We start from the raw sequence: 14,055 nt of genomic DNA on the forward strand, positions 1-14,055 counted from the left end.
CCTACCCTTTACCATATCTTTCTGTCCCTTATCTGTCTCCATTTCTCTCCACCCCCACATGCAGAGTTTGTGTCAATGTGTTTTTTCCACTGGCTGCTTCTGCTGTGTTTTGTTCTGTCTTATTCTTTCTCCCTGTCTTCAGGTCATTATTTATTTTTATTAAGAACATACTTTGTATGGATACATCATGTGTTGGTACCATCTTTTCCCTCTTCCCTGCCTCCATTCTGCAGGGGCCCTCCTCAGTAGAACAGAAAGAAAAAGTAATGACCTCTTTCTTTCTTTTCATATCATCTTTGCCTAACTCCCTTCATTTTAATGTTTTGTTGTTGTTGTTGTTGTTACTTTTTTCTTCCTGTTTCTTGCTGTTCGAGACTTTCCTACCCTTTAGAAACCCCTTTTTTTGGGGGGGGTCTCTCACTAGCAAGCTCTTTCTACATACACTGTACAATCTTTTCTTCCTGGCTTGTCATTTAATTTTTGTTTCTACTTTTCATATATTTCTCTTTGATCCCATCTTCAGTCTATTATTAGTGTTAGTGAGTCCTTGTATTAAATGTTTCTTGCTTACTGTCACTGTTTGCTTTGCTACTGCCTCCTTCTTCCTAACTTATTTCCCTTGTTTTCTTTCTCTTTGGTGTTTATTTTTCTCACTTGTTTGTTTGTATGTGCTGTCTTCTTTTACTGGCTCTTTGTTAAGTTTGATATATAGAAGTAGTCTGGTCTATTGGGCCACTTTATGAGAACAATTAATGTGTTCTTAACTATAATATATATATTATATATATATGTTGTTAACTATAACATATATATTATAGTTATTTTATATATATATTATATATATAGTTATTGTATTATATATTATATATTATATATAATTTATATTATGTATACATATATATGTATATGTGTATATATATATATATATATAATATATACACACACACACATACACACATACATACATACATATATATGAACATATCTATGTAGGTATACATTTTATTCAACTGGATCTGTAACTGGGAAGTGCCTAACAGAGGAAGCATGTGCTCCTAGGACTGACCATTGCAAGGGTGTTTCTTCAGCAGGTAAACAGAGGATTTATAAAGACATAATATATAATGTGTTGCTATGCATTTTGCACTTAGCTACTATATCTTTTATTTTATTTTATTTTTGTTTTGAGTTAGGGTCTTACTCTAAGCCCAGGCTGACCTGGAATTCACTATGTAGTGTCAGGGTGGCCTCAAACTCTCAGTGATCCTCCTACATCTACCTCCTGAGTGCTGGGATTAAAGGCATGTGCCAGCATGCCTGGCTTACTTTATTTTTTATTGTTTCTCCTCACCTGTTCCTTTTTCTGGTGTTTTCTCTTCACTGGGAATGATCTGCATCTTTTGTAAATGATAAACAATTCTTTTATGTAGCATGTCTTGTTGCTAAAATAGTAAAAATACATTTAATTAATTTCAAATTTACATATCAACTTGCCACTAGAAATGTAAAACATATATTTCAAATGTGATGATGTATTTGAACTGAATCATTGTTTCTGTCTAAAACTTTCTGAATTCACAATGAATTTGAAGCTAGCAAGATTGTAAAGGACAAGTTTCTTTTTGTGGCCCAGCATATATAGGTATACACACACATGTGTGTGCGCTGGGGATCAAACCCAGAATCATATGCATGCTAAGCTAGCTTTTGACCACTGAGACACATCCTCAGCTCAATGTGAGTAAGTTGTAATAACAATTCAATCTAATTTAACTCATCACTCCTCACTTTCTGGAGATTGTTTCCAGATTACACCAACTTTGAATTATAGATATAGGGCAAACTAGGTCTTTCCATCAATAATTACATTTGTGAATTGAAGCTACTTCTGAGAATTCATACTTTAAAATATCAAAAATGGCAAAAAAAAACCCCACATTTCTGAAAATAGCCCATCTATAAAAGTTTACAACCTTTCGGTCCATTTCTTCTCTGATGTGACGATGATGTTCTTTAACCCTTGCTTCCCTTCCAACGTTCTCCATGATCTTCATTAGCAGTGCTAGCTCCCTGGATTTCCAGTCCTAAGGATGCAATATTACAATAGTCAGCATGTGTCTATTTGTTAACATACTTTTTAGTATTTTATCCATCTTCTGCCAATAAGCAAATTAGATCAAATCAATGGCCTAACCACAAAAAAAAGAAAGCCTTGCAATAGCTTTGAGTAAGTTCACCTTTTTGCATTCCCATTGGGAATACATTGGTAGATGCATTAGGCAAGGAAATGAATTATTTTATTATCACAAGCATGATTCAAGCATAAGCATGATTTCAACTCTGAATATAAAATGGTATTATAATGGAGTTTTCTTACCTAAAATCAGAGGAAATATCCTATATAATGTGCTGTTCTGACAGATATTTTGATAGAGAAATTAATAATAGTCAAAACTTGGGGAAGTGAAAATCCAAATATGATATTGTTCACTACAGCTAACTTATGAATTATTAAAAAGCAGATGAATATTATTATAATGAAAGGGCTATGCAATTATTAGTGTCAACATAACTTGGGATAAAATATTAGAATGACTTTAATTTTTAGGCCTTTAACTTCAGATAATACAGTGACACTGCTAAAACTGTTTGTAACGAAAGCCACCATCCACAATTCCCTCTAACATTCAACCTTTGTTGATCATAACCTTGTCAATGGGTGTCCGTAGGTCAAGTTGTCTTCTGATGTGGCTCCGATGTCTTCCTTTCATTGGTATTCTATTTCGTCTACCAGCACAGCTTTCCATTTTCTCCAATTCCTTTTCAATCATCTCTAAATATCTAATTTAAAATATAAATTAATGTAAATTGAGTGTTCTTTCAGGATGAAATTATCTACTTTAATATTCCTGAACCATCTGTACTTTTTCTTGAACTATTGGAAATTGAACGACTTAGGAACCCTTCAGCTATCCGATTTACCAACTTACCATAATGTCATTGTTTTTCAATATCTGTTATAAAATTCTCTATTACTGTGGCTGAGGATAGTGAGAAAATGTGTATCAGGGTGGTTAAAAGCATTTTATACAGAAATTATTCATAACTAATTAGTTTGGTGAACATGGCCTTTTGAAGATGGCCAGAAATCAAAAACTGACAAGTCAGAATCATATCCAGATAATGATTCTGCTTTCCAATATCAAGCTCCCACTAATTTTGGGCTATAAGATGGTCTACACACTTTAAATTCTCTGTAAATTTTTAATGGTTGTCCCATTTAACTGGTGCTGACTTCACTCTCTGTTGGAGAACCTGCTTCTCTTTTTCAGACAGGAGCTGGACCTGAGGAGATAAACAACCTAGTGCACTTCATCCCAGTCCCAGCGGAAAACACAGAGGAACTGGGAAAATGAGCAAGAGTGCTGCTTTCTCAGTTAACCTGATAACAGCACAAGGGTGAAGGAGATAAGACACTGAGGACCCTCAACACCTACCAAAGCAGAGATCCAGAGTCTCCTAAGAGCCCATCACTGAAGTAAACTTAAAATGCACCCAACATGGTTCAGGGAATTTTGTAGAAGAGGGGGAAGAAATATTGTTAGAACCATAAGTTGGGACACTATGCACAGAGACATTGCCTCTCCCCCATAACTGAGTGCTGCTCCTCAATGAATGACTCACAATCCCCATGATGTTGACCTATATTCCCAATAAGGAGGGACTCTTCAGAAAAGTGGCAGGGATGAGGTAAATAATGGTACCAACATGTGTTGTTTATGTACTAAGTATGTCCATATCTAATGAAAATAAATTTTAAAAAACATAAGGAGCTAAAATGGTGTCTAGTGCTTTTGTCCATTTATATTCAATTTTCTAGCATTTTTGCAGCTTTTGTGGTGCCAGTATTCATGAAATATGCATTAACTTTGATTTAATTTTTTTTCTTTTTATTTATTTATTTATTTGAGAGCGACAGATAGAGAGAAAGAGACAGATAGCTAGTGAGAGAGAGAATGGGCGCCCCAGGGCCTCCAGCCACTGCAAATGACCTCCAGAAGCATGCGCCCCCTTGTGCATCTGGCTTACATGGGACCTAGGGAATTGAGCCTCGAACTGGGGTCCTTAGGCTTCACAGACAAGCACTTAACCGCTAAGCCACCTCTCCAGCCCTTAACTTTGATTTTTACCTGTGTCTTAAGAACTGATCTTGTTCGGGAGATCTTTTTGCCCCTTGCATCAACAACTGTTGCTGGAATTGGGTATCAATGTCTTCACGGTAACGATGTTCATGTGTGCGATTTATTCGTTTTTCTACATGTTCCTGAAAGAAAATAATTATTGAATTCTATATACTTACTAGAAATAAACCAATCCTTTGATATGCCTTCTTAAATTTTATGCTTAAGTAAATGGTCTGTATTTTGGAAATTGTTAATTTCATTAACCTGCATTCAAGCCTAGTGTGGCTCCATTGCAGACAAATAAAAAATTTTAATTTTAAGTGACTTGCCCTTATTGTTTTAAAAAGGAGTGCTAGGGCTGGAGAGATGGCTTAGCGATTAAGGTGTTTGCCTGCAAAGCCAAAGGACCCAAGTTTGATTCCCCAGGACCCATGTAAGCCAGGTGCACAAGGGGGTGCATGTGTCTGGAGTTTGTTTGCAGCAGCTGAAAGGGCTGAAAACCCTGGCATGCCTATTCTCTCTCTCTCCTGCCTCTTTCTCTCTCTCAAATATATAAAATGAATAAATAAAATAACATTTAAATAGGAAAAAAAATAATTTTAAGTGAAAATGAAATGTCTCCTTTATCTTTTGTAGAACTGCTACAGAGATTTTGTTTCTAGATTATGCTATTTTAAGAAAATATTCTATAAAGGACCACACTTCATACAAAATTTTTCTTATGGGTCCAAAATAAAATAAATATTTAATTTAACCTTTTCCCTTGTGTAGTTGTGTTCTACCTTGATCTTCAAGCTATACAGGTAATTCTGATATTTGCTAACATCTTTTAGGGAACAGATCACCTATAAATCCCAAACACATAAATAAAATTGCAGAGCTATACAAATCAAAACACTTTTAGAGAAGTGAAGAAGAACAACATTCTCTTAGTAACAATTTGGGGATCAACTTATATAATGCATTTTGGTAACAATTTTGAAGGCAACATCTATATTCAGCTGATGTATCACCAGAAAAATTTCTAAACATTATTTAATTAATATAGTTCAGAGCCAAAATTACATTTAGAGACAAGAGAAAAGCACTACCATAAATCACGTGGAAAATGAGAGCACAAATTTGTGTCAACTGGAAACTAATTTTTACAAGGAAAAAAAAACAACTAGCCACCTGATTTTTCGTAACCCAAATACTAAGTAATTTCTGATGAGATATTCACTAGTGCTCAACTTAATGTTGACACAGGTTCCTACTGCTGTCCCTGGGTTAACAGAAATAGGCTTCAACACACTTTATTTTTGCCTGTGCTGTAGCCACCCTTCTTCACAGTTCTCTTGATGTCTTTTTGCCCATAGTGCTTTTTAAAGTGTGGATCATTCAGACTTTTATAGGACGTGTCCAGGTGCTGGCAACGTGGCTTGTTAAGATTGAAACGGTAAGGACTATAATGCTGCAATGAAACAGATTTACAAGTATTAAAGGCAAAATTAATGAAGTCATTTTTATTTATTTATTTATTTATTTATTTTTGAGATAGGGTCTCACTCTAGCCCAGGCTGACCTGGAATTCACTATGGAGTCTCAAGAGTGGCCTTGAACTCATGGTGATCCTCCTACCTCTGCCTCCCAAGTGCTGGGATTAACGGTGTGTGCCACCACACCCAGCTTAATGAAGTCATTTTTAAACATCAGTTTATTGGAATGATTTGGATGCTCACTGAATATAAAACATGCAAGCAGAAGCTGAAGTGAGAGAATACAGTGGGACAATGTGTATAATTCTTTTCTCTTCCTCTCCTCTCTTAGATTTGTCCTTAGGCTACAAGTGGCCTGTAGAATCCTTTTTGTGAATTCAGTTTTCAATCTGCCTGCAGCCTTAATCTGAGTATAGCTCCTGAATACATAGGTCAAGACTGAGTGTCAAAAACGGAGAAGAGGGCTAGACAGATGGTTTAGTGATTAAGGCACTTGCCTGCAAAGCCAAAGGACCCAGGTTCGATTCTCCAGGACCCATGTAAGCCAGATTCACAAGATGAACAATAGAGTTCATTTGTAGTGGCTGGGGACCCTAGCACACCCAATCTCACTCTCTCTCTGCCTCTCTCAAATAAATTAATAAAAATAAAATATTTTTAAAAAATGAAAAGTTAGGTGTGGTGGTACACCCCTATAATCCCAGCACTCAGGAGGCAGAGGTAGGAGGATAGCTGAGTTTGAGGCTACCCTCAGACTACCCAGTGAATTCCAGGTCAGTCTGGACTAGAGTGAGACCCTACTTTGAAGCCCCTCTTCAAAAAGAGAGAGAGAAAGAAAGAGGAGAAAAAAGAGAAGAGAAAAAATATTAAAAATCATACAAGAGCCGGGCGTGGTGGTGCATGCCTTTAATCCCAGCACTCGGGAGGCAGAGGTAGGAGGATTGCCATGAGTTCAAGGCCACCCTGAGATGACAGAGTTAATTCCAGATCAGCCTGGACCAGAGTGAGACCCTACCTCAGAAAAACAAAAAACAAAAAATCATAAAAGAGAGGAGAGTGCATGGTAGGTTTCCAAAGCCAAATGGACAAAAGTAACTGAGGCCTTTTATCATTAAAGAGAATTTAAGGAGGTTAAACATTTAACTTATTTAATTCTATTAGTATGAAGTTGAAAGTGACACAAGTGTAACCACGGCAAAATGTTTCAAGTTTAATAACACACTAAAAAGAGTAAAGAAAATGTGCCACCAGCACGCAACGTCGCATGTATGCACAAGGGGACGCAGGTGTCTGGAGTTCGAATGCAGTGGCTTGGAGGCCCTCCTGTGCCAATTCTCTCTCCATACCCTCCTATCCTTCTCTAGCATAATAAAGGTCAGTCTGTTGGGATTGCCTCAAAAAAAAAAAAAAAAACTAGCAGGGCGTGGTGGTGCGTGGTGTACGCCTTTAACTCAGCACTTGGGAGGCAGAGGTAAGAGGATCACTGTGAGTTCGAGATCACCCTGAGACTACATACTGAATTCCAGGTCAGCCTGAGCTAGAGTGAGAACCTACCTCAAAAAAACAAACAACAACAACAAAAAAGAACTTAGTTTACCTTTTCATGAAGATCAGTTGTATTGCGTACGTTGCTACTTCCAGGGATAGCGGGAAGCTTGGTTCCGAGGGGCTTCTCCGACAAATTAACCGCTCCAGTCCCTGGGATGGGAAGCTTAGGGTTGCCCTGTGAGAGAAATTGGAACGTTGGTCTTTTGTACTTTACTTAGAACATTCATTTATTTGACACCAATCTACTCACACTTCGATGGATTAATAAAACTAAAGAACTATAGACTCAATGTGGAAGGAACTGCCTGACAGAACCAGGAAGGCCTCCCCACTTCCCCAGGTCATCTGCCTCATCTCTGGGTCTTGATCTATGCGCCGGGGCCCCCTGCTCCCTGGTAGTGCTGAGGGGTCAAATATCTGTCTTTTCACCTGCCCTGAGCCGACCTTCAATCCCCGTGGTCCCACTTGCCAGCCCGAAACCCGCCCCAGACTAAGAGGAGGACGGCCACGGACAAAACGGACGCTTGGACAAGCCGCAACTCACCGCGCCATGAGTATCTTCTTCCTTCCTCATGTTACTTGCAATTACTTTGGCGGCAGCGACTGCGGCAGCCTTTAAACAGTTGTTTATGTATAGTTCCATGGCGTCCTCTCAGCTTTTAAGAGCAGTAAGGAAGAGAGTGGGCTTTTACTGCTACCAGCTCCATCCACGGTCTGACCAAGACTGACCAACGGTAAGTCTGATGTCACAGTACTTGTGTTTGAACGTCATCAGTGGTCGTCCTCAGTAGCCACGCCCCAAAGGTGAGGGCGCCACGCCCCAAAGGTGTCGCTCCAACAGAGGTCACATCCATGGGTGTCACCTCAATAGTTCTTGCCCAAACCGGTGTCACCCAACAGGTGCCATCCCAACAGATGTCACCTCAACAGATGAAGTCTGAACTAACATTGTATCAACAGATCTTCCCCCAACAGACGTAGCATCAACAGACATGTCCTTAACAAATGTTGCTTTAATGGACATTGCTCCAACAGATCTTGCTCCAATGGTTGGGACCCCTATGGATGTCTTCTTAAATAGACATCATCATGTAGACTGCATTGGGTACATGTGCACGACCCAAGATTTGAGGCTTCATTCAGTGCCTCAAAAGTTGGAAAAGTAATCCACAAAGCCAATATTAGGGCCACAGGGGTTTCATACCACTCCGAAATATATGTCCCTGGTTTAAGCTAGACTGTATCTGGTGTTGCCTTGGTCCACAAGGAGCTATTGCATTTCCTCAACAAGCATCCAGATTCACAATAGTTGTGCAATTTTTATTGGCATCACAGTCCTGGCTTCATACCTACCCTGTTTATAAACACTGTCCTCCATTCCCCTCTTGATATACCCGTCTCACTTAGGACATTCGTTTTGTTAAATCACATTATTTCAGACTAAGAAGTCTCTGAAATAATATATTGAAATGTTATACACACTAGCCAAAGTGAACGAACCAGTGGGAGGACAAATTCCAGAAGCCACCACCAGAATGGCCAGAAAGCAGGTAGAATGAGCTGGAGAGATGATCAGTGGTTAAACGTGCTTGCTTTTCAAACCTGAGGGCCTTGATTTCATTCCTCAGTACCCATGTAAGGCCAAGGTGGCACATGCATCTGGAGTTTCTTTGCAGTGGCAGGAGGCCCTGGCATGCCCTTTCCTTCTCTTTCATTCCCATTCTCTCTCTCTTTCTCTCTGCCTGCAAATAAATAAAAATTTGAAAACACTAAGTCTGACTCTTCTTTTATTCCTCCTTTTCCTTTTTCTTTCTCTTCCTATTTTCTTAAACCTTTCGATCCTAAAGTCTATAGGTGAAGATGGGAGGTTCCCTAGAGCTTGCTGGTTAGCTTGTCTGACTGAATTGATGATCTACACGTTCAGTGCAAGACCCTGTCTCATAAAGTAAGGTGAAGAGTGACTAAGGAAGACATCCAACATTGACCTCAGGTATCCATATGCATGTACACATAAACGTGCACACATATATATTAACATACATACTCAGGCCGTGACAGCCATTTGAACCAAGACAGCCATACCTTCTTGGAATTATGATCTTGGAAACTGATCTTCTTAGTGTTAGACAACTAATTAGAAATTAGTAGGCTTAACAGTCCTTGAAGATAGATCCCTTCCTCATAATCAGTTTCTATTTCCACATCCGGTGTCCCTGGTAGGACACTAATCTGGCCCTGGGTAGACACGACTTTCTGAAATGCCAGGTAGGTTACAACATAACTACCTACCAAGGAGCTTTCTCATAAAGAACAAAAGCATATTATTGTCTCCTCCATTTGGAATTAATCCAAATGGGCCCACCAGTAATTTGGGCATCTCCTCCCCCCAGAATTCAGACCTGCTGGGCCTCACACCCCTCCCAGTGTGACTTCGGACCGCTCCAATTCTGACAGGCTCCGCACGCCCCGCCCCGCCCCAGGCGATTTCGGACGCGCTCGGCCGACCAGCCCCGGCCCCGGATGACTTCGGACATGTTCGGCCCGCGCAGCCCCGCCCCCGGGCGACTTCGGACACGTTCGAACCGCCCCGTCCTGCCCCCGGGCGACTTCGGAAATGCTCGGCCCGCCCCGCCCAGCCCGCCCCGCCCAGCCCCCGGCGACTTCGGGCTCCCTCGGCCCGACCAGCCCCGCCCCCTGGTGACTTCGGATACGTTCGGCCCGCACAGCCCCGCCCCCGGCGACTTCGGACAAACTCGGCCCACCCCGCCCCCAGGCAATTTCGGACTGGCCCGGCCCGGCCCCGGCGACTTCGGACAGGCCTGGCCCGGCCCCGGCGACTTTGGACACGCTCAACCCACTCCGCCCCGCTCCCGGCGACTTCGGACACGCTCGGCCCGCCCCGCCAAGCCCCCAGGCGACTTCGGACACGCTCGGCGCGCCCCGCCCCGCCCCGCCCCCGGCGACTTCGGACACGTTCGAACCGCCCCCGGGCGACTTCGGACACGCTCGGCCCGCCCCGCCCAGCCCCTGGCGACTTCGGGCTCCCTCGGCCCGACCAGCCCCGCCCCCTGGTGACTTCGGACACGTTCGGCCCGCGCAGCCCCGCCTCCTGGTGACTTCGGATACGTTCGGCCCGCACAGCCCCGCCCCCGGCGACTTCGGACAAACTCGGCCCGCCCCGCCCCACCCAAACCCACCCTGTCCCGCCCCCAGGCAATTTCGGACTGGCCCGGCCCGGCCCCGGCGACTTTGGACACGCTCAACCCACTCCGTCCCGCTCCCGGCGACTTCGGACACGCTCGGCGCGCCCCGCCCCGCCCCCGGCGACTTCGGACACGCTCGGCCCGCCCCGCCAAGCCCCCAGGCGACTTCGGACACGCTCGGCGCGCCCCGCCCCGCCCCGCCCCCGGCGACTTCGGACACGTTCGAACCGCCCCCGGGCGACTTCGGACACGCTCGGCCCGCCCCGCCCAGCCCCTGGCGACTTCGGGCTCCCTCGGCCCGACCAGCCCCGCCCCCTGGTGACTTCGGACACGTTCGGCCCGCGCAGCCCCGCCTCCTGGTGACTTCGGATACGTTCGGCCCGCACAGCCCCGCCCCCGGCGACTTCGGACAAACTCGGCCCGCCCCGCCCCACCCAAACCCACCCTGTCCCGACCCCAGGCAATTTCGGACTGGCCCGGCCCGGCCCCGGCGACTTTGGACACGCTCAACCCACTCCGTCCCGCTCCCGGCGACTTCGGACACGCTCGGCGCGCCCCGCCCCGCCCCCGGCGACTTCGGACACGTTCGAACTGCCCCCGGGCGACTTCGGACACGCTCGGCCCGCCCCGCCCAGCCCCCGGCGACTTCGGGTTCGCTCGGCCCGACCAGCCCGGCCCCCGGATGACTTCGGACACGTTCGGCCCGCGCAGCCCCGCCTCCTGGTGACTTCAGATACGTTCGGCCCGCACAGCCCCGCCCCCGGCGACTTCGGACACGTTCGAACCGCTCCCGGGCGACTTCGGACACGCTCGGCCCGCCCCGCCCAGCCCCCGGCGACTTCGGGTTCACTCGGCCCGACCAGCCCGGCCCCCGGATGACTTCGGACACGTTCGGCCCGCGCAGCCCCGCCTCCTGGTGACTTCAGATACGTTCGGCCCGCACAGCCCCGCCCCCGGCGACTTCGGACACGTTCGAACCGCTCCCGGGCGACTTCGGACACGCTCGGCCCGCCCCGCCCAGCCCCCGGCGACTTCGGGTTCGCTCGGCCCGACCAGCCCCGCCCCCGGATGACTTCGGACACGTTCGGCCCGCGCAGCCCCGCCTCCTGGTGACTTCAGATACGTTCGGCCCGCACAGCCCCGCCCCCGGCGACTTCGGACACGCTCGGCGCGCCCCGCCCCGCCCCGCCCCCGGCGACTTCGGGCTCGATCGGCCAGCCCCGCCCCCGGAGGATTCGGCCACGTTCGGACCGCCAAGTAGCGCCCGGGCGACTTCGGACACATTCGGCCCGCCCCGCCCCGCCCCGCCCCGCCCCGGAGACTTCGGACACGGACAGCTCAACACTGCCCCGGGCGACTTCGGACATGTTCAGCCCGCCCAGCCCCACTTCCGGCGACTTTGGACACGCTCGGCGCGCCCCGCCCCGCCCCGCCCCAGGCTACTTCCGACTCGTTCGGCCAACCCAACCCCGCCCCCAGGGACTTCGGACATGTTCGGCCCGCCCAGCCCCGCCCCGCCCCGCCCCCGGAGACTTCGGACACGCTTGGCCGCCCTGCCCCGTCCTCGGGCGACTTTAGACTGGCCCGGCGACTTCGGACACGCTCGGCCCACCCCAACCCGCCCTACCCGCCCCCAGGCGACTTCCGACAGGCCCCACCCGGCCCCGAGACTTCGGACATGGTCGGCCCACCCCGCCCCACTCCCGGCGACTTTGGACACTCCCGGTCCGCCCTGCCCCTCCCCCGGGCGACTTCGGACACTCTCGGCCAGCCCAGCCCCGCCCCCGGGGACTTCGGAGACGTTCGACACGCCCAGCCCGGCCCCCGGGTGACTTCGGACACGTTCGACCCGCCCCGCCCCGCCCTCGGGCAACTTCGGACACGCTCGGCTCGCCCCGCTCCGCCCCCGGCGACTTCGGACCCTCTCGGCCTGCCACGCCCCCGGGTGACTTCGGACACGTTCGGCCCGCCCAGCCCCGCTCACGGGGACTTCGGACACGTTCGATCCGCCCCGCCCCGCCCCCGGCGACTTCGGACACGCTCGGCCTGCCACGCCCCCGGGTGACTTCGGACACGTTCGGCCCGCCCAGCCCCGCTCCCGGGGACTTCGGACACGTTCGATCCGCCCCGCCCCGCCCCCGGCGACTTCGGAGCCCGCCCCTAGGCGACTTCAGACAGACCCGACCCGCCCCGAGACTTTGGACACGCTGGGCCCACCCCGCCCCATTCCCGGCGATTTTGGACACGCCCGCCCCGCCCCGCCGCCGGCGACTTCGGACTCGCTCGGCCAGCCCAGTCCCGCTTCCGGAGACTTCGGACACGTTCGGACCGCCTAGCCCCGCCCCGCCCCCCGGAGACTTCGGACCCGCTCGGCCCGCCCCGCCCCCGGCGACTTCGGACACGCTCGGCCCACCCCGCCCCGCCCTGCCCGCCCCTAGGCGACTTCGGACAGACCCGACCCGGCCCTGAGACTTTGGACACGCTGGGCCCACCCCGCCCCATTCCCGGCGATTTTGGACACGCCCGGTCCGCCCCGCCCCTACCCCGGGCGACTTCGGACACGCTCGCCCAGCCCAGACCCGCCCCCGGGGACTTCGGACACGTTCGGCTCACCCAGCCCCGCCCCCGGAGACTTCGGACACGCTCGGGCCGCCCCGCCCCGCCCCCAGTGACTTCGGATAAATTCGGCCCGTTCCATCCCCTGGCGCCTTAGGACATGCTCGGCCCGCCCCCCCCACCTCAGGTCTTCGAACTTCGGCTCCACCCCCCTCGCACCCCCCTTGCGAATCGGACCTTCTCCGCTCTGCTCATCCCTGCCCCGCCACCCCCTGTGACTTCCTGCTGTTCCTTCCTTGGCCCTGCAAGACTTAGTACCTGCTCTGCTCCACCCCATGCTACTGCTCACGTACACTGCACTGCACGACCTTCATCCCACCCTCGCAATTTAGGACAACTCGCTAGGAAGCCCCCCCATATAACTTCCAATCCTCTCTGCTCTGCTCCGCCCTACCCCCTGTGACTTTAACCCGTTCTGCTGAGCCTGGTCCCCATCCGGCAGGAATTCCGATCTGCTCTGATCCATCCCGCTTCTCCCCCAGCCACTGCCTCACTGATCCGCCCCACCCCACACGATCTGCCCAGACCCGTCCTCACTCACCCCAGTCCCCCTCCAGGCCCCTCCCTGTGACTTCGGACATGCTGGGCCTTGCACCCCTTCCCCCATAACTTTGGAACCACCCCTTTGGGTCAACCCCCATGCGACTTCCAGCCCCACACTATTTCAGTCTGGCTCTGGTCCACCCCTCCCCGCCCCCACACGACTCTTTCCTCTCTCTGCCCTTGCTGCTCTCAAACAAATAAATAAAAATTAACAAAACAATTTTACAAAAAAGAAATTCAAGGAGGAATTCCAAGAAGCATCAAAAAAATCAGAAAAAGGTTTGAAAAGGGAACTTGACAGAGGATGGAAATCATACACAGAAAAGTAATAAAAAATGCAAACCTAATTGAACAAGCCAAAAGATTAGCATATGGAAAAATTAACATATGGCAGAAGTACTGGAAAAGCTCCTCATGCAACAATAGAGCATGTTTGGAAAACAATCCATGGTACATGCAGGCAGGCTAAAGCAGATACTATGA

The 14,055-nt window shown here is 49.0% G+C and overlaps 1 protein-coding gene across 7 annotated transcripts in view; it reads right to left on the minus strand.

Annotated features, from left to right (window-relative positions):
- LOC123456679 (fibrous sheath-interacting protein 2-like) overlaps nt 1-7,859 on the minus strand; it is a 94,111-nt gene extending 86,252 nt beyond the window's left edge. For 6 of the 7 annotated variants that reach the window (XM_045140641.1, XM_045140639.1, XM_045140637.1 and 3 more), the window contains exons 1-7: nt 7,755-7,859; nt 7,260-7,385; nt 5,479-5,637; nt 4,191-4,324; nt 2,709-2,841; nt 1,974-2,084; nt 1,352-1,442 (exon numbers count right to left, since the gene is read on the minus strand). In XM_045140641.1, coding sequence (XP_044996576.1) covers nt 1,352-1,442; nt 1,974-2,084; nt 2,709-2,841; nt 4,191-4,324; nt 5,479-5,637; nt 7,260-7,385; nt 7,755-7,853 — 853 coding nt within the window. In that variant the 5' untranslated portion in view covers nt 7,854-7,859. The remainder of the gene's footprint in view (nt 1-1,351; nt 1,443-1,973; nt 2,085-2,708; nt 2,842-4,190; nt 4,325-5,478; nt 5,638-7,259; nt 7,386-7,754) is intronic. The other variant, XM_045140638.1, reaches the window with a different exon arrangement.
- Between the last annotated feature and the right edge of the window lie 6,196 nt (nt 7,860-14,055).

Source organism: Jaculus jaculus, chromosome X (genome assembly GCF_020740685.1).
Source record: "Jaculus jaculus isolate mJacJac1 chromosome X, mJacJac1.mat.Y.cur, whole genome shotgun sequence".
Lineage (NCBI taxonomy): Eukaryota > Metazoa > Chordata > Mammalia > Rodentia > Dipodidae > Jaculus > Jaculus jaculus.